This window comes from Camellia sinensis, unplaced genomic scaffold (genome assembly GCF_055761805.1).
Source record: "Camellia sinensis isolate YWXY unplaced genomic scaffold, ASM5576180v1 Unanchor10, whole genome shotgun sequence".
Taxonomy (NCBI): domain Eukaryota; kingdom Viridiplantae; phylum Streptophyta; class Magnoliopsida; order Ericales; family Theaceae; genus Camellia; species Camellia sinensis.
In genome coordinates this window covers 7802212-7829641 of record NW_028128988.1, presented here as the reverse complement: position 1 = coordinate 7829641, position 27430 = coordinate 7802212, and the positions used below count along the sequence as shown (strand labels likewise).

General features: G+C 41.2%; 1 protein-coding gene across 1 annotated transcript; it reads right to left on the bottom strand.

Moving 5' to 3' along the window:
• Positions 1-472: 472 nt before the first annotated feature.
• On the bottom strand, positions 473-2925 carry LOC114266486 (DNA-directed RNA polymerase V subunit 7). Its single transcript, XM_028207395.2, has 2 exons — positions 2791-2925; positions 473-1148 (listed from the first exon to the last, which is right to left on the bottom strand). Exon 2 carries the CDS (start codon positions 1135-1137, stop codon positions 607-609), a length of 531 nt encoding a protein of 176 aa, XP_028063196.2. The 5' UTR covers positions 1138-1148; positions 2791-2925; the 3' UTR covers positions 473-606.
• Positions 2926-27430: the final 24505 nt, after the last annotated feature.

Below are 27430 nucleotides of genomic sequence, written 5' to 3'. Positions count from 1 at the left end.
ACCCGTCACCTGTCCCATCTCTTAGCGGCTTCCCTCTAAGGAGTATACTAGATATATAAACTGCCTTTTGGTCCTCAAAAAGAGTTCAAGACCACAGAGAACCGACCACAGAACCAATCACATAGAGCATGGGTAGAGCAATCTAAGTAAAACTGTATCTTTTATAATGAATTCTACTATCTGATGTTTTATGTTTTTGGTTCTAAAATCATTCTTGTGTTATAGACTAGTTGTTTCCATAAATTCATGATTTAAATACAACCTAAAAATTTCCCTTGAGAGGCTGGAGAATGGAGGCAGAGACCATCCTAAAGTGATGATCAAGTTAAAGAATGAAACATATTGATAAGTAACGCAGCAGTAAATGTTTTGGCTATTGCTGATACCAAGTTACCAACCACATAAGATTTGTAAACAGCCCACAAATCACCATTTATCAGAAGCAGCTCAAAACTTAAAAAGGCTTAAGGTGTGTGAAAACCATTTTGATAAATAACATAACACTTCACAACACAAGACTAGTCGTCATCAGTTTAAGCTGTCAAACATGTTTTTACATTGCCAAATGAGATAAAAAGCAGTGACTCAAGTAATGAGAAGCTTCACTTAAGAAACAGGTCCAAGAAAGTCGCCCTCCAAGCTCACCACTGCCTGAAAATCCTTCTCAGCCTCTATATACTTTGTCCCGATGACAATGAAGCGCACTGCCACCTCTTTCTCGATTCTGGACATCTTGTCATTCATGAAGATGGGATTTTCCCCAGGGACATACTGATAATCATGCATTTTCTGGTTCGAGAGGTAAATGTTCTCAACGGGCCCACATCTCAAGAACACACCGTGCTTCAAGATCTTGTGAACAACCCCTTCCAAGATCTCGCCCCTGTGAAGCTTGAAAGTGATGCAGCTGAAAAGTACAGGAAAGAGTACATCACCCGAATGCTGCCTAACTCTTCCTTCCCCGATGTTGTCTAGTGTAATTAGTGCAAGAAAATAACCAAGCTCTTTTGTTGCCTTCTTCGTTGAAAAGTCATCTAAGAGGCGAATTATTATAGACTTTTGGAGCATAAGTCCTTTGGTGTCGAGGCTTTCAGCAGGAATTACGACATTCCAAGGCAGCTGCACCTTTAGAAACATCCTTACAGTTTCTGCTAGTCAAGATAAACAAAAGAAGAATGTAACTCCAAGTAAATGTCATACTATTTTCTATAGTACATATATCCCACAAACAAGATTCTAATATCATTTTGCTGAAAAATAATGGGAAAATTGCACTTCAGTGCATGTTTTAAAAAAAAAAATTACAAATCGGTGGTAAGTTTATCAACTTCAATAATAAAAGTTATAAACTTTTTAATGAATTTGTAAATATGTTGTGAAGACACCACCGATTTGCAATTTTTGCAAAAAATAATCTTCCAACTCTGGAAACAAAAGCACCTAATGAGCTGCTTAGGATTGTTTTTTAATCCAATAACAAATGCTTGGAAAAACCATGTACGACTTACAATTCCAGCCTGCTTGGGGCCCTCTCATGTTAATTTTTTTTTTTTTTTTTAAATGATAATTTAACGCATGAAAGAAGTCAAGTTTTCGACTCGTATGATCGTATCACCTTTGCCTATTCTGGGATCAATGTTTACAAACATAAAGCATTAAGTGAATTAGACAAAAGGATTGGGTCAAGAGTCACTGCTCAACAAGGCCCATAGGATTTGAACCACAAAGATTAGCCGTTTATTATTTATTTTGCTAGAAACAACAAACCTACAACTGCACCATAACAAAAACAGCAATACTAGGTATCATGAAAAAAAATTTATAAAAATAATCATGAAATCTTTGTGACCTTTGGATTACACTTAGAATAAAGTATTACACACTAATTAAGATAATCCAAGGATCATAAATCTTTCATGATCATTTTCATGAAAAAATTTTCATGATCCCTAACTTTTCTCTAACACCCATAAACTCTCCTAAAATCATCAGCTATTAATTTCCTTATTGCCCCAATGAACTAGACAACCAAGTATAAAACTCTGTACAGCAGTTATTACTATTAATAATGCATAATAATCCCCATTTTTTTTATAAGCAATAAATAACAACTACCCTTATACCAAGATCAATGTTCAACAATATGACATACCAGAATGAATTAATTTGACACACTGTCACAAATAACAATGAATCTCAATCAAATTCACAAAAACCCAGAGCTAAAAATCCATACTCTGCACATTCAAATTATCAATACTAGAGAGCAAGAAATAGAGAAGGAAGAAAAGGCCACAAGAAAAAAATAAACAAATAAAAAGCGCCATACAAATTTTGACAAAGACGAATATTAGTTTTACATTTCTGAAACCCAAAACATAAGATTCAGAGTTTCCTTTCATGTTGTTTAGGCTCTCTCTCAACAACCAAAAAAAACATAGAATTTAGGCAATGATTGAACAAAAGGTGCAAGTAGAAAAGGAATCATTTTAACACAAAGCTGAGTGGCATTGAGGCATCAAGGCCAGTTTAGGGGCAGAGTTGTTCCCAAAAATTTTGTTTTGTACAGATCTAAAAACAGTCTGGTTCTACTGAACAGAAGATAATCAAAGAAGACGAGATTGGAGGAGGTAAGAGAACTCGCCAGAAACAACAAAAAAACAAAAAATCAGATGCTGGACTGCGAAAAAAAAGGGGGGGAAATCTGGAAAAAAAAATCCAAGAAAGAGGAAGAAGAATCGAAGAAGAAGAAGAGGAAGAATCGAAGAAGAGGAACTAAGAGAAACTCACCAGAATATCGAGCTTCACCGTCGACCAGCGCTGTCGTCTTCGAAGGAGAGTTCAATCGCTGACTGTATTTTTTACTCGAACTCGTCGACTGTGTTCTTCACTAGAGAGAATCGAATCAAAACAATGAAGTGGAGCGGTTGAGAAAATAAATGAAATGATTATTTAATTTTTTTTTAAAAACATATTGTATTTTTTTTTTTTTTTGAATAAGTTAAAATTAAAAGAAAAAAATAATTATAATTTCTCTATTATTATTTGGTTAGATTTTATAAAAAAAAATTAAAAAAAATTGTTTTAAATTATATTATTAAAATAACCTTTTTATATTTTGAGGACATGAGTGTCAATCATTTTATTTTTTTTATTTTTACAGAGACAAAATTGGTATTATGAAAATATGGTGTGTTTAACGTTTACGTTTCCAGTTTATATTTACAAAAAATTTATAAATTGATTTTTGTTTATTTTTAGAAAAACATAAACTACAAACGTGTTTAGTAATTGACAAAATGTTAAAAAAATTTAAAAATATAAAAAAAAGTGAAAAATGGAAAGTGGCGGCAAGTGGCGGCGAAAGATGGTGGTGGAAAGTGGTGACAGTGGGTGGCAGGTGGGTGGTGGTGGTGGGTGGTGGCGGGTGGGTGGTAGTGGTGGGCGGTGGGTGACGATGGCGGGTGATAGGTGGTAGCGAGTGGGTGGTGGTGGTGGTGGTGGCGGCGGCGGTGGCAGATGGCGGGTGGTGGTGGGTGGTGGGTGGTGGCGGGTGGGTGGGTGGTGGTGGCGGGTAGGTGGTGGTCGGTGGGTGGGTGACGGTGGCAGGTGGTGGGTGGTAGCAAGTGGGTAGTGGTGGTGGTGGTGGTGGCGGATGGTGAGTGGTGCTGGCAGGTCGATGGCGGATGGCGAGTGGGTAGTGGGTGGTGATGGTGGGTGGATGGGTGATGGTGGCGGGTGGTGGGTGGTAGCAAGTGGGTGGTTGTGGTGGTGGTGGCAGGTGGGTAGCGGGTGGTGGTGGGTAGTGGCGAGTGGTGGTGGGTGGTGGCGAGTAGGTGGCAGGTGGTGGTGGTGGTGGGTGGGTGAATGGGTGATGGTGGCAGGTGGTAGGTGGTAGCGAGTGGGTGGTGGTAGTGGTGGTGGTGGGTGGTGGGTGGTGGTGGCAGGTGAGTGGTGGGTGGTGGTGGTGGTGGTGGATGGCGGGTAGGTGGCAGATGGCTGGTGGTGGCGGTGGTGGATGGTGGTGGCAGATGGCTGGTGAGTGGTGGTGGCACGTAGGTAGCGGGTGGTGGATAGTAGTGGCGGGTGGTGGGTGGTAGCAGGTGGATGGCAAGTGGGTAATGGGTGGTGGTGGCGAGTGGATGGCAGGTGGGTGGTGGCTGGTGAAGAGTGGTGGTAGCAGGTGGTGGTGGGGGGTGGCTGGTGATGGCGGAAGACGGTGGTGGAAAATGATGGCGGGTAGTGGGTGGTAAAAAAAAAAAAAAAAACTCAAAACTCAAAACGAAAACACATTTTTTGTGTTTTCATTTTTTGGCCAAATTTATAAACTGAGACTACTGATTTATAAATCAAAAATTTTACCAAACAAGTTTTTATTTAAGTTTTTTAAATTTTTGTAAATATAAACAGAAAACTGAAACGTGCGTTACCAAACGGCACTAGAATTTGTTAGTTTCTTTTTTCTCTCAATCTCTTCACTTTTGAAAAGATTAAAAATAAGAGTTATAAGATAAATGAGTTTTTCTCAGTTTCTCTCAATTTTTCTTCATTTCTCTTCACTTAAATTATCTAAATAAGTAAGAGAAATACATATCTCTTCATTTTTTTTTTCCAAATCACTCAATCCAAACATAGTAAAGCAAATTTCAATTTGTATTATGTTTTTATTATTACATAAGAACCCCAAAGTTATTTAATTTTTAAAATAGACAAACAAAATTGCTCCAGTACCCTTATAATTGTTGAAAATCTTATTTTTTACCCCGACATACCTAAAAACATACCCATCGCGTACCAAACTTCTACATATTATATAAAACGTACTCGGTGCATTTTTTTCGTACCCAATAAATACCTTGCATAGTTATTAGAATCCCGATTTGAATTGTAAGATCTTATGATCTACAATCTTAGTTTGGCCAAACGATCCGGATCACACTAGGATCTTAAATTTAATAAGATCTTAAAGTCACTACAATCCTAGCCATAAAGTGATGTAGAATCGCATACAATCCCGACTCAATTTCAATCCCGATCCTACCAATTTTTTTTGTTATTATTTATTTCTTATATATGTGTGTATATCTATATAAAAATTTTGACTATAAACTCATTTTTCAAATGTCTTCTCTAATTTATGTTAACAAAGAATATACATTATAACAAATTTATCAATTTTCTTTAATCTTTTTAAAATTATATAACAAAGATTATCATTATCGATAATTCTTCATTTTTTTTTATTTTTTTTTTTGCATTGAAAGTAGAATCTTACGATTCTCGATCCGATTTTACGACCAAATCCATTAGCCCCTCCCAATGATTCTACCTGGGATCCCAATTTTAACAACCTACCTAGTACTTATATAGCAACAATTTTGGAGTACCTGTAATACAAAGCTGAGTGGCATTGAGACCATCAAGGTCAGTTTAGGTGCAGAAGTTGTTCCCAAAATTCCATTATGTATAGATCTAAAAATAGTCTGGTTTTATCGAGTAGGAAAGGGTTTCATCAAATTTGATTATTAAACCATCACTCCAAATGGTTTATTAAAAATGAATGGCTTTTGAAAAGTGACAGTTTTGCAGGTTGAAAGAGAATGAGTTACGACCACATTCCTGGTCATAGCAGTTAGATCTGTCATTCCATTCCAAATTCAAGAACACTGGAACACTGAACAAAGTAAAAAAATTGAAGTTATAGAAAAATATACATACAAGATACCCTCAAAGTTGCAATTCGAGAGAGAAGGTACTATGATCTTTGGACTTTGATGCCGGTTGTCACACACCAAAATTTGGACAATTAAATATTATTAAGACTAAATTCTAACCAATATTCTATCATCCAAATCCTAAGGGTGAAACAAATTCGAAATGTTCTCGTCTCTATAATGTTTAAGTAAATTTCAATGCTCAAAAAAAATACAAGAGATAAAAAAATATTAACAAACGCCAACCAAAACATCCATCATAAATTCATAACTATCCGATACCTCGAACATTAAAGTAGCAATAAATAGTCAAAACAACTTAAATAATGTAAAGTTGAAAAATAACCCACAATGTCAAATTGTCGAAATACTAAGGTCATAAATCAATAAATAAACATTACCCTAAACTCAAGAAAAATCAAGAAATCCGAGAGACATCCTACAACCGTAGTTATTTCACGTCACTACCGTAGTCTCAACTAATCCTGCAAAGGAAGCTCAACTGCACTCTGTAGACACCCCATTTTTGACAAACCTTAAGACTCAGACGTCACCGATTGAGTGCTCGGTGATGGCACATATTGTGCTCATTCAGAAGTTTCAGAGTCTCGGCTGCAAGCCTTGCCTCCGGACTTCCGGACTCTTTCATGCTTTGCCTCGGTTTGCGAACCAGGCTTTGTTTTATCTATTTTCTCTTCCTGAAGGGAGGGAGAGGTCTCGTAGATCATCTCTCAGTGGCCGTAGGCTACGTTTCGTGGTCGTAGGCCATTTTGCCCGTTTGGAGCCCGATTTCCGGTCTTTCGGAGCCGTTGGCCGTGTGCCTCGGTTCGGGACCGCTTAACCACCTTCATTTGCTCCGGTTTTTGGCATGCACCTTATTTGCTCCCTTTTGAGGGACACTGTGGCTCGAGAAACCAACTTCGTGGTCGAACACCACTTCCGGTGCCTAACAGTCAGTTTTCGGGGCCTCGGGCTGCGCGTTTCGGTCCCCGAACCTTCATTTTGCATCGGTTTGGGTTCATTTTTGGCAGGGACCTCTGTTTCATTGTTAAGAAGGTCGTAGAAGGGTGGGAGGCCAGCAATTGTTCTGACAACCAGTTTTATTCCTCCGCCGCCCGTTTTTTCTCCCTCGAAAGCCAATGTTGACCACCCTAAGGCCACTTTTTCTTGTCCCAAACCACATATTTGTGTTGTACGCACCTGGGAGGCCACCAATATCATATGGCCGGCCAGTAATTCTGTGTGACCCTTTTGAACCGCTCCTAAAAGTGGCCTTTTCTCTCTCCTGGTTCACTTTCTCCAGTTTTTGGCTACATGATTGTGTTGTGCACAGATGGGAGGCCCTCTTTCTGGGGTGGCCGGCCACTAATCATGATTGAACCTTTTGACCCTTGGCCGGCCGGCCATGGGGAGAGCCGGCCGGCCACCTGCAGCTTAGATAACCAGCCGGCCATGATCCTTGTCCCAAGTGCATTCCAGCCATGTATTTTGTTTTGCACTTCACCCATGTCCGAGGGTTCTGCACTTTTAGGGGGGAACTTGAATTCATTTCCCCTCCATTTTTCCCCCCTTTTCTCCCCTCTTTTGCCTATATATTAGGCCCTCCAGCTGCATTACAGGGGTTACAAAATTTGTCTCAAGGCTCTTGCATTGCCTCTCTCTCTTTCTACACTCCAACCTTCAAAAACTCCCAAACCCTACACCATTTCTACACCACCTCATAGCACCACATCCCCATCCTCCATTCCAGCAGCTTGAGGCTGATTTCCAGAGGTGAAGAACTCCCAAACTTGGCTCAAAGGTTGTTGGAGCATTGGTCTACAAGGGTGAGCTTCTTCCCTTTTTTAGCCTTCTTTTGCATGCTTTCTAAGCCATACTTGCTTCCATTTTTGGGCTCCGACCCTAACTGAAAATAGCATTATTTTGAGGTCTTTTTGATGTTTGTTTAAGGGCCTCTCCCTGTTTGAGGCTTCCTTTTAACACTTGCTTCTTTACCTCTCTTGTATGTCCCTTTCTTGCATAGTATTTTAGGCTCATTTCTAAAAAATTTTGAGCTTGGTTGTAAACTGTAAAGTGGCTTATTTTGAGCCCTTATTCAACATTGTTGAAGGGTTCTTCACTGTTTGAGGTTTCCATCTATCACTTGCCTCTTTATCTCACTTTTGGCCATATTTTTGCATGATTTGTTAGCCCCTTGTGCTTGTATTTTTGGACTCTGGTCCAAACTGTAAATAGCCTTATATTGACCCCCTATTCATTTTTTATCAAGGGTCTTTTTCTGTTTTAGGCTCTCTTTTTACACTTTGTGTTTAAACCTCTTTTTAGGCCTTATTTTGCGTAGTATTTTAAGCTTGCATGTGCACTGTTTTGGGCTCGGCCATAAACTGTAAAGTGCTTCATTTTGAGCCCCTCTTCAACTTTGTTGAAGGGCTCTTGGCCATTTGGGACCAGAAGTTGCTACTTGCTTCATTACCTCTCTTACGGGGCCATTTTTGCATGCTAGCTTAGTCCTATTTTTGTTCATTGTTTGGCCTTGCTTAAAACTTTAAATATGCTTGTTTTGGGACTGCCTTGAATCTTTATTCACACTTCATGATCAAATAATGCATTCTTTGCATAGCCATAGGTCATTCCATGTACCTAATTTCATGTTTCGGGTCTCATTCCATGCATCGGGTGCCATGTTTCCATGTTTCGGGGCTGTTTTGCATCATATTTCAGCACTGAAATTTGCATGTTTGCATACCATGTTTCATGCCTTGCCATGCCTTGTTAGAGTGGCATTTGTGCCTTAGGTTCAGTCCTAGGTTTGCGTGCATGTGTGCACGCATTTCGAGTGTCTCATTTTCATCTCATGGCTTCTTATGTGAGTGTGGCTGAGGTCCACTCATGTTGGTGTAAGTCCATTGTGCATTGTGTATGCCATTTCATCTCATAGCATTGCGTATGCTAGGTTGTATGTTAGAGCATTGTGTATGCCATGTTACCTCGTGCATCGTGTATGCCGTTTCATAGCATTGTGCATGCTAGGTTGTATATTAGTTACATTCATGCATGTCATGCATATTGCATTGTGCTTGGGATAGGAGTTAGCCCGAGCACGGAAAACGAGGTACGTTTCGTACTCCGAGTGACGGAACGTGTCTCAATTCCCAGTCACCGACACTCCGGATTATCCATGATGGAGTTAGGTCTTGTTGTGTTTATGTGTGCATTCATTCCATATTGAGTCATGCAAATCGACTCCTCGGTCATCATGCATCGATATGCGTGATTGGTGGCACGAGGATCGAGGACTACACTCCCTGAAGAGTAGTCACGCATACATGTGTGAAAATACATTGCCATGCTCCTTTCCTGCTCTCTGTTGCAGCAAATCAAGAATCAGTAGTCTCCCGAGGCTTGGCGCACTTTCCAAAAAAATATTACAAAACAGAGGCTAATTGGGGCATCACAGTGGATTTCCGTGCAAAGGCGACCCGGACATGCATCATCCATCATCTGAAGAAGAGTCAAGGCGGTCCCTGGCTTGCATGCCAGTTTATTGTTTTCTTTGTTAATTTGGTAATTAATTAGGATTTTTGTAATTATTTGAACTGTAATTATTTGGGACTGTATATTATTTTATTCGGACCCTCCGCGCGAGGGCAATATTGTAATAAGTGTGCGTGTGTGTGATGTAAGTCTTCCAACCCCACGTCTTTCTCCCTTTTATTTACCCGCTTATGATGGTTAGATTAGGGCATGCTCCAACTAGCATACAGTATGATAGCATGTTTGCATTCATTTATCTGTTTTGCATGCACCGGGCTCGGCGCATCATACTACTGCATTGTATTTTCAATTCTAAGTTGAATACATGTTAGTTGTAGCATTTCATATGCCATGTTTAGAATAGCCGAGCCTACTATAGTTGCATTTTTGCATGTGTTGCATTAGGCACTTCTATATAGTTAGGATCATGGATGGATTTCTAATCAGCTTCTGTTTTGGCTTGGAGTACTCGGTAAGTTTTATGCTTTAGCATCCTTGCATGCGTGTGAGTGACTGCCATGAATAGCATGCTTACCATAAGGCTATATGCTTATGTGATATAACTGCCTGAATGCCTGTGGGTGAAGGTTGGGTTATTTGAATTGGAACAATTCATCAAATGTGTGTTTTAAGCCCACTAGATAGTGGCAAAATCATGTTTTTCTAAACCCACCCGAGGGTGGCAAATCCACGTCTTAGCCTACTTGTGAGTAGCACCATCAAACCATTTTCAAGCAAACAAACATGAAATGTTTTGTTCCAATTCAGGCGATCCAGTCTATACTTGCATGCTGTGCGCATCATATAGTAAATCTAGGCTAATAACCGGAATAAGAACACATAATATTTTCAAAAATAGATATCATGGTTAGTAGAGGCCGATCTTTGATCGGGCGAGCAGGGGTGCTCACGAAGTGACCTTCTCCAATCGTACCCAAGTTCCCGAGCCGAGGCAACTTTGGTGATGACAGACACGTGGCCTTAGGGAACGAGTTAGGGTTTCCTAAATTTCCCCCAAAATAAAATATTTAGGTGGTGACTCTGTATCTGGCAAAGCAGTCCATGTTTGGCACTTCTTTCAAAATCTGTTTTCTCAAAACGATTTGCCGGATTTGGACTCTTTGGTTCAAATTTAGAACCGTGACAATTTGAGAGTCCGAACTGTAGTGAACCCCAAATGAACAGAATGGGACTCATCCCTCCCGGGGCGTTCGGGGACGTCTACACACTCAAACAGAATGCACCCGAGTTGTCAAGAGACAAAACGGGTCAATATACAAGTATATTGGCATGAGTACAAGATTTGACAGCCACGTATCCCCCAAACACAAATAAAAGTACATTTAATTCTTGGTACGAGACAAGACAAATAGTTCCACTCGCACTGAAATGAAAGCGTAGTTTCTTGAGATACAGTGGCATTTGGTTTCTTCCCCGTACACAACTAAATATAAATTGAGTATAAAATAAACAAAATAAAAATAAAAATATAGTAGGTCAGCCCTGCATAAAAAGTTAGTAAGACCCACCATTCTACAAAAAAATAAAGTTAGTATAATTTAATCATAAATAAATTAAAAAGAAGTATAAAAACGCACCGTTTCATGTTTAAATCATTCAAATTGACTAAAACTCAAAGAACAAAAGTTATACAGAATCAAATTTTCTAAAGGGTAACGTGGAAGGATTTAGTAGAAACTGAACAGGTTGAGAGAAAAACTTGATAGAAGAACCTAGACGGAATTCGACCGAAAAATCAAAAACTCAAAATGAAAAGAAACTGCCATAAAATGATTTTTTTTCGGAAAAGTTCAAAACATAAAAAGTGTTCAGAATAATGTTTTGCTTCAGTTTATACGAAATCAATAAAAATGAGCTCGTTTCGTGCGTTAAAACAATATCTAAATTTTGCATTGCTAAAATGAATAAAAACTATTGTAACCAAGATCATCCGATTACAAGTTCTAATCAATCTTTATAGTACAAAGTTAAAATACAAAGGTTATCTAGAATTCCATATAAACGCCTCTGCCCAAATTTCATAATTTATCAAGGTCGTTTACTATTTTCCAAAATGTACAAATCAATATAATTTAAATTATACTAATAAGTTCATATTTGATTCTTTGTACCTTAACTTCACCACTTTTGCCCTTCACATCCAGCGTACACATATATCTCATATACCTCTCATATACTTAACACTGCTCCGAAGCCAAACTTGCACGAGGATATCTTCCCGAGTTTGACCCACATTCCCCGGATGATTAGCATATACATACACGCATAAATCAAACCAATTGTCTACTCCTGAAAATGAGGCAACAATATATATACACAATCCCTCATTTACTTATAAGAACAAACATAATAATGCTAGACATAAGGCATTCATATAAATCTCATACTCCTCACTTTTTTTTTTTTTACCCTCTTTCTCACCAACACTTAAATAAAACAACAATCCATGGAGTCATGGTAGAATATTCGAAATTTATTTATGGGTTTTAAGTTTATTTTAATTTCATATATTTATGAGTGTGATTACAACCATAAAATAAATACATATTGATAATGTAGTTTTGTTGGATGAGGAATGGATCAGACAGGGTCCGGATGCTCCACAGGATAATTGAACCTCATTTTCCCAGTTGTACCTGCACCAAGTCCATCGAGAAGGACCCCGGAGGTGGGGTTCCTTCTTGAGGACCCTCCGATGTTTAAGTTAGAGCAGTCTCTAGTAGAAAAATGGAAGCTTTTAGCTTAGAGAGGAAGTAGAATATCCTTAGAGAGAGAGTGATTACTTGTATATATTGATTTCTTCCATACTTCTCTGGCCTTTTCGCTTACCGTGCCCTGTCAGTCGACCTGTCCTATCAGCCGTAAGTCTATGGTAGTGTTGTTATGCTGTGGACTTCACAGAAGGAGGTTGTTTGTCTCTTCCTCTTGTTTGGCCCCTAGGCTTAAGTTGGGTTAGGAATTGTTTGGACAGCCCATTGGGCCACTTATTTGGGCTATGCCCATCAGTAGTCCCCTATTCCCGAGTGCAGCTTTAGTCCAACCAAAGGAATAAGAGAGAGTAAAGTAGTCCCCCAAGTCACGGAAGGAGACAGGGGGACGGTGGCCAAATTTATTGAGCAAATGAGTGGGTGCTGCGATAGAGGTAGGACCGCTCAAAAACCAACTAAGCAAGGCGCAGTGAGAGTTAAAGGGAGTAAAGTTGGAGATTTTGGGCCGGCGCAAAGCGGCGCAAACTGCGTGCGCCGAGAGGAGTCGGCATGTGCGAAATTGTGAGGAATGTAAAGTGCTAGCCCTTGTGTAAAGCAATGCAACCGAGACTAAGGCCTTTGGAAGGTCGGCTGAGGACCTGGGCAGTCGGCTGATGGATTAGCTCGTACCGTAAGTTTGTACTCAGTTTGACTGAGGCTTTTTGGTGCTCGGTCTGGCCGAGATCTTGATATGCTCAGGCTAGTTGAGGCTCTATGGGTGCTCGGTCTGGGAGTCTTTTGTACACTAAGTCTAGCTAAGGTCTTTGGGCTTAGTTTAACTGAGGCTTCGGACGGTCATCCGATGTAGAAGAAGTTGAATACCTTACTTGTAGAATTAGACCCAGTCTTGTTGAGTTTGTTTAGCCCACAGGGTCTCACTCGGTTTGCAGAGCGTGTTGGACGATCAACTAATGGTTTTGGAGGTCGACTGATGACCGGGGGGTCAGACTATGACTGTTGGAAGTCTTGGAGGTTGGCTAATTTTTGGAGGTCGGCCGATGAATATTGGAAGCCTTGGAGGTCGGCTGAGCAGTTTTGGAGGTTGGCGGAGTACTTTGGTGGTCGGCCAGTGCTCTTTGGCAGTAGGCCGATGGATTTTAGATGGTCGGCTATTGCTCGCGGCGCAAGTGGTGGAAGAAGCGGTCCCTATTGTTGCTGAGGACGGCCGTTTTGGACTTGATCCTAATTTTGACGGACGATTTGTAGAGGCGAAAGGGTAGAAACTGGTAGTTCTCGTTGAAACATGGCTTGGTTTTGCTCAATCAAGTGGTTAACGCTGTCGGCATTTCTTCGTGAAGTATGGAGATGGATTGTTTAGGTTAGGAGGCTCGGCTGGGGCCCTTCTTGTAGTGCCTTGGAGGGCTTGGTTGTTGCATGAGCGTGCTTGGACACACTGTCGAGCCATTACTTGATCTAATGTGATGCTGCTCGGTGAGTCTGTGTGAACGGTGAGCTGGCTTTTTGTAGGGCATGTCAGCGGACCTTCTTCAGAGTTCAATATTTTGGTCGGAGAAGGTACTTCATCAGTCAAATATGATAATAACATGAGTAATGATGGGTCTTAGTATGCTGACAATGACGATGAGAAGCTCCAGAACAGAGTGGTGATGGAGGCTTTTGTCAATATTTTAGCCATGAAAACAATATATGCCCACTTACAGTGTGCTTAGTCTCCGTTTGATGTTGATGGCATTCAAGCTGTGGAGCAGCTGGTGGCCTCCCAAATGCTTGTCTTCCGCATAGTGGTTTTCCACATGGAGGCCTTTCGCATGGAGGTCTCCCATATGATGGTCTTTCGCATGGTGGCTGTCCTCCCATATAGTGGATTTCCTTATAGAGGTCTTCTATATGGTTGTCGGTCGCCCATTGGAATCGGCCGATTGGTCTCCCACGTAGGGGTCTTAGAAATGATCTAGGGCAAACAGCAGACTGACGTATATTAGAGCTTGGTCCCAAGTCATGATGTTGAACTCCTTCATTGTTGCTTGTGCTCATGTTAGAGGAGTGGTTATTTGTGTGGTTGCTCAGTCTGGCTGAGACTTTGTAAACTCGGTTTGGCCAAGGTCTTCATGCTCAGTCTGGCCGAGGCTTTTGTAAACTCGGTCTGGCCGAGGTCTTCATGCTCAGTATGGCTGAAGCTTTAAGTAATTTGGTCAGGACTCCCCCTTGGTGCTCAGTCTAGCTGAGGCTTTAAGTAATGCTCAGCCTGGCTGAGACTTTATATAACTCAGTCTGGCCGGGGTCTTCGTGGGTAGGATCTGATACCATGCCCCTCACGGCTTTAAATTACTCAGTCTGGTCAAGGTCTTCGTGCTCAGTCTGGCTGAGGCTTTCGGTAGTGCTCAGTCTGGCTGTGGTCTTCGTGCTCAGTCTGGCTGAGGCTTTCGGTAGTGCTCAGTCTGGCTGAGACTTTATGTAACTCGGTCTGGCCGAGGTCTTCATGGGTAGGATCTGATACCATGCCCCTCACGGCTTTAAATTACTCGGTCTGGCCGAGGTCTTCGTGCTCAGTCTGGCTAAGGCTTTAAGTAATTTGGTCAGGACTCCCCCTTGGTGCTCAGTCTGGCTGAGGCTTTAAGTAATGCTCAATCTGGCTGAGACTTTATGTAACTCGGTCTGGCCGAGGTCTGCATGGGTAGGATCTGATACCATGCCCCTCACGGCTTTAAATTACTCGATCTGGCCGAGGTCTTCGTGCTCAGTCTGGCTGAGGCTTTCAGTAGTACTCAGTCTGGGTGAGGTCTTCATGCTTAGTCTGGCTGAGGCTTTCGGTAGTGCTCAGTCTGGCTGAGACTTTATGTAACTCGGTCTGGCCGAGGTCTTCGTGGGTAAGATCTGATACCATGCCCTTCACGGCTTTAAATTACTCGGTCTGGCCGAGGTCTTCGTGCTCAGTCTGGCTGAGGCTTTAAGTAATGCTCAGTCTGGCTGAGGCTTTATGTAACTCGGTCTAGCCGAGGTCTTCATGCTCAGTCTGGCTGAGGCTTTCAGTAGTGCTCTGTCTGGCTAAGATCTTCATGCTCAGTCTAGCTGAGCCTTTTTGATATGAAATGTTATGAAATGTGCAACATAGATAAAAAAAAGTTTGAATATCTTACTCATGATGTCCTTGAGGAGGGAGAAGTAGACCATTCGGATATGGCAGAGGCGCTGGGGCTCCGTCTGATTGTTGCTGAAGTTGCCAATCGAGCTATGTTACCGACCGAACTAGTTTGCTGATCGACCTATGTTGCCGACCGACCAATGATGCCAACCGATCTAGTTTGCCGACCGAGCTATGTTGCTGACCGAACTAGTTTGCTGACCGACCTATGTTGCCGACCGAGTTGTCGACCGACCAATGATGTCGACCGAGTTGTCGACCAACCAATGATGCCGACCGATCTAGATTGCCGACCGAACTATGTTGCCGACCAAACTAGTTTGCTGACCGACCTATGTTGCCGACCAATGATGCCGACCGATCTAGTTTGCCAACCGAGCTATGTTGTCGACCGAACTAGTTTGCTGACCGACCTATGTTGCCGACCAAGTTGTCGACCAACCAATGATGCCAACCAATCTATGTTGCTGACCGAGCTATGTTGCCGACCGAACTAATTTGTTGACCGACCTATGTTACTGACCGAGCTATGTAACTAGTTTGCCGACTGACGTATGTTGCTGACCGAGCTATGTTGCCGGCTGACCTATGTTGCCGAGCTAGGTTGGTTGGCAGTGCACGGGGCTCAAGGTGCAGGGATGCACGTGATGATGTGACATGACGCAGACGTAGGGAAAAGAGAGAGAGTTAGTGGCTTGGGGAGTGAAGCCCATGTCTTCACGTGGGGCAATCTGGGCCTTTGATATGGATCAAATGGGAAATACTTGCCCAGAGCTTTGTTCTTGAACTTTTTGCTTGTTTGTTATTGAACTTTGAAGTCTTGACGACTTTGAATTGCTTGGTGCGGGTGTTGATTTTGGTGCGTAGGTAGACCTCCACAGTGCTCACCAACGACAATGGTGAGGTGAGCCGAGAGCGGCGTGAAGAGGCATCAAAGAGCCAAGTTGAGGTACAATTGGACCGGGCTAAGAATGAGATCGTCGGCCACGTATCGGTCTAGAATCATGGTGCCGGCGAGAGAGGTGTAGGCGGGGAAAACGTCGCCACCGTCGCTGGGAAGCCATGAATCATGTGGTAACCATTCATTCCGACATTGAAGGTGGATGAAAAGGAAACTATTTCTGGTGACAGTGAGCACAACCGCCAATCGGAAGAGTTTCCCACAGACGGCGCCAACTGATAATGTAGTTTTGTCGGATGAGGAATGGGTCGGACAGGGTCCGGATGCTCCACAGGATGATTGAACCTCGTCTTCCCAGTTGTACCTGCACCAAGTTCGTCAAGAAGGACCCCGGAGGTGGGGTTCCTTCTTGAGGACCCTCCGATGTTTAAGTTAGAGCAGTCTCTAGTAGAAAAATGGAAGCTTTTAGCTTAGAGAGGAAGTAGAATACCCTTAGAGAGAGAGTGATTACTTGTATATATTGATTTCTTCCATACCTCTCTGGCCTCTTCGCTTACCGTGCCCTGTCAGTCGACCTGTCCTATCAGCCGTAAGTCTATGGTAGTGTTGTCATGCCGTGGACTTCACAGAAGGAGGTTGCTTGTCTCTTCCTCTTGTCTGGCCCCTGGGCCTAAGTTGGGTTAGGAATTGTTTGGAGAGCCCATTGGGCCACTTATTTGGGCTATGCCCATCACATATAAAAATCCTAAACCTTGCATACACAACTAATCAAAATAATTTAAATAAATCCATCATCTTCATGTAAATACAATATCAAACCAACATTAAATAAATATAAATAAATAAATAATAACAACAAAATAAATATAAATCAAGGAAAGTGATTTTGCACTCACGATATTTTTTTGAAGATCAAAAAATCACTTAAAGAATTAATAAAGCCACCAAAATAAAACGCTAAACCTTTCTCTTTTTTCCTCTCTCTCTCTCTCTCTCTCTCTCTCCCTCAGCTGCCGCACACAGGCACAACCCTCTCTTTCCTTTCCTTTTCTGTTTTTTTTCTCTCCTTTCTTTCAATCTCCCTCTCTCGTGGCTGCTACTCCTAGGAAATTCTTCCACACACTTTTGTGATTAAACGTAGGTCTAGTATATTATACCTAATTTACTATTATATTTATATTTTACTATATAAATACAATATATATAAGTAAACAATATAAGATCAATACATATATATATAACACCTTTTATATATATAAAAAATATAAATATATATAAATATTTGGATTAATTATATATAATAAAATATCACATTAAATTAATTAAATACTACATTAAATTCTCATGTATTCATACAATTAATAAATTCAAAAATAAAATAAAGTAATAATAATAAATAATGACTTAAGAAAAATCAGGGTCACTACAATATACACACCTCAAAAGAATCTTGTCCCAAGATTCGATAGGAGAGAGTACTAAGCAAAAAGTTCCAGGTGCATACGCTGAACTTTATCTTCTAATTCCTAAGTGATATCGTTCTCATCCTTACTTTATTGCACCTTCACCAAGTTCACTTTCTTGCGCCGCAACTGTTTTACATCCTGGTCTAGAATAGTAACCAGTCGCACCACATACGTTATATCGTCACTAATCTCTAACACCTCTAGTGATACTACTTGGGAAGGGTCTTGCACACACTTCTGCAATAAAGATACATGGAACACATTGTGAATCATAGCTAAAGCAGGTGGTAGGGCTAATTTGTAAGCCACATTACCGATCCTTTCAGTGATCTCATATGGTCCTATAAATCTAAGTGCCAACTTTCCCTTCTTTTCGAATTGCATGATACCTTTCATCGGCAAAACCTTCAAAACACAAACTCTCCAACATTCAACTCAATCCCCTTATGTTTTCTATCAGCATAACTCTTCTGACGACTCTGTGCAGTCTTAATACGTTCTCGAATAATGTTCACCTTCTTTGTGATCTCTCTCACCAACTCTGGCCCTAATAACAATGCATCTCCTACCTCTATCCAATAAGCAGGCGATTGACATGGCCTCCTAAACAAAGCCTTAAAAGGTGTCATCCCGATACTGGAGTTATAATTATTATTATAAGCAAACTCCACCAATGGCAAGTGTTCTTCCAACTACCACCAAGATTGAGAACACAAACTCTTAACATATCTTCCAAAATCTGATTTACTCGCTCAGTTTGCCCATCTGTCTAAGGATGATAAGCCGTGCTCAGGTGTAACCTAGCACCCAAAGCATACTAAAAACTCTCCCAAAACTTTGCCACAAATAATGGATCACGATCCGAAACTATAGAAACTAGTGCGCCATGAAGTCGCACCACCTCCCGAATATACAGCCTAACTAGTTTATCTGTAGTTCAGTGAACACTGATAGAAATAAAAATAAGCATACTTGGTGAGCGGATCCACTATCACCCAAATAGATTCATTGCCTCGCTTAGACCTCAGCAATCTATCCATGAAGTCCATAGAGATGTACTCCCATTTCCAAGTAGGGATCTCGAGTGGTTGCAAAATTCCAAACGGTTGTTGGTGTTCTGCCTTCCATCCACGAAGTCCATAGAGATGTACTCCCATTTCTAAGTAGGGATCTCGAGAGGTTGAAAAAGTCCAAACGGTCGTTGGTGTTCTGCCTTAACCTGTTAACACACATAACATCAAGAAACATACTCTCCTACGTCCTTTTTCATACCTTCCCACCAAAATGTCCTCTCCGGGTCATGATACATCTTAGTCCCACCAGGGTGAATGGTATATCGGGACATATAGGCATCATCCATAATCTATTTCCTTAATTTAACAGTGTTGGGTATGCACAACCTACCCCTTAATCACAATCCCCCATCTGAGTCCATAAACCAATCAGTAGGAAAATCATTGATTAAATCCACTACAAGGTCATCGAGCTTGTTGACAAGGAACCCATCAAAATACTACATCTAACGAACTTTATCCAGTAACGTCGGTTGCACGGTCAAACTACTAATGTATGCCCTATCGACACTCTCTATTGGTTGCACATCATCCATCGAAATAAACTCCAACAACTTCCATTCCTAACTCATCAAAGAAGCTATAATCCCATGTTGTCAACTAAGTGCATCTACGACCACATTTCCTTTTCCCGGGTGATAAAGGATCTCGAAATCATAACTACTGATGAATTCAACCCACCTCTGTTGCCTCATGTTCAACTCTTTTTAGAAAAAAAATATTTGAGACTCTTGTGGTCTGTATATAACTCAAAGCGCTCCCCAAACAAGTAGTGTTGCTACACTTTCAACACAAAATAACTGTAGCCAGCTTTACGTCATGAGTAGGGTATCGTCTCTCATGAGGTTTTAATTGTCGTGAGGCATAAGATACAACCTTCTGATGCTACATTAACACACATCCCAAACCAGTTCTACTCACATTAGTAAACACTGCTAACTTTTTCCCTTGTACTCGTATAGTTAACACTGGAGCTGTAGTCAAACGTTGCCTTAACTCCTGGAAGGCTCTTTCACAATCATCTATTCATAAGAACTTCACATTCTTGCAGGTCAACTTGGTCATGAGTGCTGCAGTAGTGGAAAACTTCTCTATAAATTTCCTGTAATAACTGGTTAGTCCTAAAAAACTCCTCACCCCTGAAGGGTTCATGGGTTGTTTCCATTCTTTGACCGCAACAACTTTCTCAAGATCTACCGCTATCCCCTGATTTGACACAACATGCCCCAAAAATCGAACTTCTTTCTCCCAAAAGTGACACTTACTGAACTTAGTGTATAATTGTTGCTCCCTTAAAGACGACAACACGATTTTCAAATGTTCTCTGTACTCTTTCTCATTCTTAGATTACACTAGGACATCATCTATGAAGATAATCACAAACTTGTCTAGATATAGTTGAAAAATCATGTTCATTAAGTCCATGAAATAGGCATGAGCATTTGTCAAACCAAAAGGCATTACAGGAAATTTGTACAACCCATACTGAGACCAAAAAGCAGTAAGCGGTATACTTTTCTCTGACACACCCATTTGATGGTAACCCATTCTGAGATCAAACTGAGAGAACACGACTGCCCCCTTCAACTGATCAAACTGAGAGAACACGGCTGCCCCCTTCAACTGATAAAAGTATTCAAAAAATAATAATATTTAGTTTGATCAATTCAATGCAAATTGGTCTCCAATTTCTGAGAACTGGGACCAAATTGGAATTTTAATTTGTTTAAAGTTTCAAAATTGATCAAACCAAACCATATTAAAAAATTGACCAAAATCGACCAATGGCATCCGGTTTGGTTGATCGATTTGGTTTTTCTGATTTTATTTACATCCCTAACACTCATAAGTAGGTTACTATTTACAACTATAGAACAACACCCCTTTTAGTCCAGGTGCGTATCCAAGCATGATATCTTTCTAAACTTAAATCTTACTATATTGGAATATGCATCGAAACGTTGAGATATATGGGGACACATCTATATATAATGTATATTATATAATATTTTTAGATAAGATGTTATATATTTAGAAATATACTTCAAATTAAATAAGATCTAGAAAAAATATGGAACTTATCTCTCTTATTCATGGAAGAAGCTAGAAATATCTCTTTACTAGCAAATGTGAGCGTCTAAATTAGATATGGATGTCTATGGATGTCGCACACAAAATCCACAAATTTTACCCGTCATATTTGGCAGACACACAAGTACATTGTGGCAAGTAGAAGAGCCCATGTAACACAATATTATAGGTAGCCTTATAGTAAGGGGTTGTTTGGGGTGTCCTAAATAAGTGCATTTTTTGTCTTTTTAAACTAAAAAATTGAGGTTGAAAATATGAATGTTTGGGTTAACTTTTAGACTTTTTATGAAAAAAATGTGTAATAAAAAATTATAAAAATTGATTTGTAGGAAAAAATTCGAATTAGGAGTTGTGCAGCCGTAATTGTTGACTTTTGGTGAATAGTGTTAACTTTTTAACTTTTTGAGTAACTTTTTGACTTTCTAATTTTTTTACAAGTTCCCTAACTTGGCCTAAGTTTCCTAAAACTGTCCTGCATTACTATGCCATCATCCTACATTAGGATACGATATTACAGACTACTTTTCTAATTTGAAACCTAAGCAATTTTCTTCCAAATGGCCTAACTTAATAAGCTCAAAAGAGAAAGAGGCCCACTGAACAAGCTTGCAACAACATTTCATACTCACCAAGATTTTCAGTGTGATTCAATGTGATGTAGCACCAAAAAGAAAGAAGGAAGAAGTGATGTTTAAATTCTGTAATTAAATAAAATAGACATACAAATTCATTCAAAACGAAATTGATTTACAAGAAATGAAATCATGGGATTATAACATACAATTTAACGAACAGAAATACATAAAAGAAAAATAAGGACAGAAGTGCAAACCGAAACCAATGTGATACTATAGTCTCTTTAAAACAGATTAACCATCTCACTATGAGTGCTACCTCAACCAATGGTTGGGACCCACTTTAATTTCACATTCAAGTCACCATAAAACTATTTTGTCCAACAAGAATAACTAAGAATGAGGTAAAACAAGGAACTAAGCCCAAATCAGTATCTCAACAATCAATACTCGAAACGTAAAATCATAGTTTTGTTTCTAAACTATTACATGAAGCCATATATATAGGCAAACCAAATTAAACGAGCAATCCAACAATAAGGAAACAAAATCCTAATATAAGTCTAATTCCTAATACAACTTAATAAATACAAAGTAGTGTCAAATAAATCATGGATCCCTAATTTTAAATTATTTTTTATCCAACGCCTTTTTTGTTCCCGTGGCAATGTTCCTAGAAAGTGGATCACTTCAGTATGTAAAAACATGAATGGGAAATTGTACAGCAAATACTTTAGAATGTCGCACACAAGATGTATGCTTATATGAATTAAAAAGGTTGAATATATTGAGGTATTTCAACATACAAAAGCATTTTTTGATATAAATTAGAAGTTGGATGAAACATAACATTTTTAAAATAAATAAATAGAAGTGCAACCACAGTAAGTTGAAGCTTTGATGTGTTACAGTTCTTTCCTTTTTCTCCTATTGACAATATATGTTATCCTGAACAATTGTTCATCATAACTAGCTAGTTATTACATACTTCCTTCGCTAAAGAAACTGAGGGAAGTAGGGGAATATTTTGAACCTCCAAATTTAGTGAATTGTGGCAAAAGTGCAACAACAACAATGAATCATACAGACCACTAATAGCACTAATGCATTGAGAATGTCAAAAAAAAAAAAAGGCATGGGCGTCCACTGCTGTATAATTAGTGGTGCTATTAGAGCACAATTTTTAGTGCTCTCAACCATTTTTCAGTGCAACAAATTTCAAGGCATCCATTCAGAAGCATAACTCCATTCGGAAGCATAACTTGGTAGGTATTTAGGGGAGAAATTCTTTCAGTTTCAGATTTTGAAGCCTGATTCTTATATTTTTACAATTTCACATATGTTCTGAAAGATTAGTTTGAGAGAGTGAGAGAAGTTATAGAGCGAGAGAGAGACTCTGAAATGTTTTGTATATTTGTTAAATTACAAAGGGAACGAAGTCTCTCTTTATAGAGAGAAACATGGGCATTGGATGCCACACTCACCGAAAGCAAAAGCTATACAATTGATTGAGTACCACCGAAAGCAAAAGCTATACATTTGATAATATAAAGCAAAAGCTATGTAACACTATACAATTAATAATAATAAATTTAAAACTATTCTAACAGCCCCCCGCAAACTCAAGGAGGGAAAGCATCAACCAAGTTGAGTTTGGAAACAAGATCAGTGAAGCGGCCAGGAGGATGAGCCTTAGTGAAGATATCAGCGGGTTGATCGACGGAAGCAATAGGAAGAAGATGAACAGTTCCACAGGTGACATGCTGGCGAATAAAATGACAATCAATTTCAATATGTTTGGTGCGATCATGAAAAACATCATTGTGAGCAATCTGAATGGCACTCTGATTGTCACAGTAGAGAGGAGTAGGAGCAGATGAAGAAACACCCATATCAGCAAGGAGCCAGCGAAGCCAGAGAAGTTCCTGAGTAGTATCAGCAAGAGCTCGGTATTCAGCTTCGGTGCTAGAGCGGGCAGTGAGGGATTGTTTTTTGCTACGCCAAGCAAGAAGAGAATCCCCTAAGAAGAAACAGAATCCCGTGGTGGAGCGTCGATCCGTAGGATCCCCAGCCCAATCAGCATCGGAAAAGGCACGTAGGTCAAGAGAGGAAGAAGCCGAGAAGTGAAGACCATGGAACATAGTGCCTTTGAGGTAGCGAAGGATACGGAGTAGAGCAGTATAGTGGGGAGTGCGAGGAGCCGACATGTACTGACTGACAATGTGAACAGCATAGGCAATGTCAGGACGAGTGACTGTGAGATAGACAAGACTGCCGACGAGCTGGCGATAAAGAGTAGCATCAGAGAGAAGAGTCCCATCGAGAGGAGTGAGACGAATCTGAGGATCAACCGGAGTAGAGGCAGTTTTGCAATCAGTAAGACCAGCTCGAGCCAGAAGATCGGATGCATATTTGGCCTGGGACAAATAGGAACCAGTAGAATCATGAGAGACTTCAAGGCCTAAGAAGTAGTTAAGAGTACCAAGGTCCTTCATCTCAAACTGTTGGTGGAGAAATTGTTTGAGGTGGAGAATACCAGCTTGATCATCACCAGTGATAATCATATCATCCACATACAGAAGAAGAAGAGTAGTACCATGAGAAGTAGTCCGTATAAAAAGAGCAGAGTCATAGGAGCTAGAGGTGAATCCGAAGTCATGAATGGTAGAACTGAACTTAGCAAACCAAGCACGAGGCGCTTGCTTGAGACCATAAAGAGCACGCTGTAGTTTGCAAACCTGATGAGGTTGAAAAGTGGACCCAGGTGGAGGTTGCATGTAGACCTCTTCAAGAAGATGACCATTGAGGAAAGCATTTTTGACATCCATCTGAAAGAGCCCCCAGTGGCGAGCAGTAGCAACAGCAAGTAAACTGCGAACAGAGGTAAGCCGAGCAACAGGAGAGAATGTCTCCTCATAATCAATGCCATATTCTTGGTTGAAACCCTTGGCAACAAGACGAGCTTTGTAGCGTTCAATAGAGCCATCAGAATGTGTTTTGATTTTGTAAACCCATTTGCAGCCAATCGCAGTCTTGCCAGGAGGAAGATCAACAAGATCCCAAGTATGAGCTTTGTCCAAGGCATGGAGTTCATCAGTCATAGCTTGCTGCCAAAGAGGATTAGTACAAGCCTCACGATAGGAGGTAGGTTCATAAGTAGAGAAGGCAGCAGATCCAACAATATAATCACGAAGATGGATAGGAGGTTGAGTTACCCGGCGGGGTCGACCCGTAGGAGGATCGGTGGGAGGAAGAGTCGGTGGAGAAGGAGGTAGACCTTCAGGTAGAGCAGGCTGGACAGGATCAGGGGTGAGCAGGGGCGTCTCGATGGAGGAGGAACCTGTATCAAAATCAGCAGAGAAAAGATCGATGGAAGGATTAGTAAACAATGCAGTAGTGGAAAGTCTGGGTAAGTGAAAGGAGGATAGTGAGGAAAACATTTGGTGTTCCCAGAAAACGACATGGCGGGAGATACGAAGACGTTTAGAGAGAGGATCCCAACAGCGAAAGCCTTTATGTTCAATACCATACCCAAGAAAGCAACAAAGACGAGAGCGAGGTTCAAGCTTGGTGTGTTCGTGGGATTGAAGTAGAACAAAACAAGCAGAGCCAAAAACCCGGAGATTGGCGTAAGGAGGGGGAGTGCCATGCAGACGTTCAAAGGGAGTTTGATTATGGATGACAGGGGTAGGAGCACAGTTGATAGTGTAAACAGCAGTGAGGGCAGCTTCCCCCCAAAAGTTTTCAGGACAGGAAGAAGAGAGAAGGAGAGCGCGAGTAGTGTCAAGAATATGCCTATGTTTCCGTTCAGCGCGGCCATTTTGCTGGGACGTGCCAGCACAGGAACGATGAGGCAGTGTACCATGATGCTGAAGAAAGGAAAGGAAATCTGAATCCCGATATTCCATAGCATTGTCAGAGCGAAAAATTTTGATGGTTTTGGAGAATTGGGTGTGAACCATTTGTGCAAATCGATAATAAATGTGTTTAAGTTCAGACCTATTTTTCATGAGAAAAAGCCAAGTAAACCGGGAAAAATCATCAATAAAAACAACAAAATAGCGGGATCCCCCCATAGTAGTAGTAGGGGAGGGCCCCCAAATATCCGAATGTATAAGATCAAAAGGGGCAAGAGAAACAGAAGTACTTTTATTAAATGATAAAGCAGGTTGTTTGGCAAGTTGACAGGGTATACAATCGAAATGATCGGGAATTACATGACCCAACTGTCCACTAGAAACCAAAGACCTTAAACGAGTAACAGAAATATGCCCTAAGCGACAATGCCAAAGATGAAATGGAGATAATAAGGAAGTAGATGTAGGAGCAGCAATCTGAAGAGAGGCAGGAACATGAAGGTGAATGAGTTCATAGAGACGTCCACGCTTACGGCCGATCCCAATAGTCTGCCCTGTCTGAGGGTCCTGTACCAAACAATCAGTAGCAGAAAAGGTGACAGTTAGACCAAGTTCACATAATTGACCAATGGAAATAAGGTTTAAGGTAAGAGCAGGGATATGATAAACGTGAGGTAGAGATAAAGAAGAGGTGGAAACAGTACCAACATGACGAACAGACATGAGGGAACCATCAGCAGTATGTATTGAGGGAATATGAGGAGATGAAGATAAGGAAGAAAAGATAGTAGAACTGGAGGTCATATGATTACAACAGGCAGAGTCAAAATACCAAGAAGAGTTACCTGGGATTACAGACAAAGCAGTAGGAGGAGGTGTACCAGATGAGGAGAGAAGTTGTTTAAGCATGGCCTCTACATCCGTTGGAGAAAAGTGAGGAGTAGATGGAGCAGGTGACTCAGAGAACCCTGCAGAGGGGGCAGTGTCAGTGGGATGAGACTGAGTCCCGGAAGCAGCAGCAGCAGTGTGATAAGACTGATTCCCGGAAGCAGAAGTAGCAGTGTGATGAGACTGGTTGCCAGAACGATGAAAACTTCCCCGGGAAGAGCCACCGCGAGAGGAGTGGCTATTGGAGGATGAGCGGGATGGATTGCGAAAACAATCCTGTTGCAGATGACCAGGACCAAGTTTGTTGCAGTAGCGGCAGGATCTGACAGGGCAATTGACCAGGAGATGGGTTGAAGGAAGGCCCCGATTCTGACAATAGAGGCAAGCAGTTGTCCGCTGGGTAAATGATGGCCGGGACGGAGGAGTGGCAAGAACAGAGTCCACATGATGAGTTTGAAGAGTACCTAGACGAGTCTCCTCTGATAGCAACTCAGAAATGGCTTGTTCAAGAGTGGGCAAGGGATGGCGATGAAGCAGAGAGGCACGTACGGGCTCAAAAGAGGGGGTAAGAGCCATGAGAAATTGCACCAACCTTTGCTGGTTGCGATGGTTAGTAAATAAAACTGCATCTTCGGGGTCATGCCAGGTTGGTTCTGAAAGAGCAAGCTGATCCCAAACAGAGTATATTTGAGAAAGGAAGTCATTAATGGACTGAGTGGATTCTTGGCGCATGCGGTGAAGTTGGTTCTGAAGTTGATATTGATGGGCAAGACCAGTAGTCTGGTATCGTTCTTTCAAAAAATCCCAGATATCTTTCGCAGGAGTAGTTACAGAGTCAAGCTGAAACCGGCCAAATTGAAGACTGATAGAGGTAATAGAGGTATTACGAAACCAGGTAATGATTTGGTAATTCTTACTGTCCCATTCCTCAAGTCGGTCTTCATATGTAGCAGTATGAACAGGAGTTTCAGTAGTGACACTGTCTTTGACTGGTTTAGTCACATCCCCGGTGACAATTCGCCAGAGCTTCTTCCCTTTAAGAAAGGAAGACATAGCTTGGGCCCACAGAACATAGTTTGAACCATTCAGAATAACGGAAATGGGATGGGAGGTGTCAAGACGATCCATAATACTAGTTAAGTAGGATTAAAGCAGCAGGAAGAGACCTGTAGGAGCAAAATTTGGTAAAACAGAGTGTACCAGTGAGTCCGGAAGGTCGAAAATAGCCAGAAAAGGCTGCTGGACAGAGATGATGTCAGCGATGATGTCAGCGGCGCACGTTAGCAGAGTGCAGGGAGGAGCACGTTAGCAGAAAGGCGGCGGCGCACGGTAGCGAACAGGCGCAGGCGCGGCGCACAATAGCCGTTTTGGCGCACGCGGGTGCAATGTAGTGAAGCGGCGCACGAAAGGCGCACAATAGCAGGCGCGGCGTACGGGAGTGGCAGGGCTGACGTCAGCCG

What these genes read in the sequence shown, in the direction of transcription:
- LOC114266486 (XM_028207395.2), bottom strand. Translation starts at nt 1,137, where the DNA reads ATGTTTCTAAAGGTGCAGCTGCCTTGGAATGTCGTAATTCCTGCTGAA.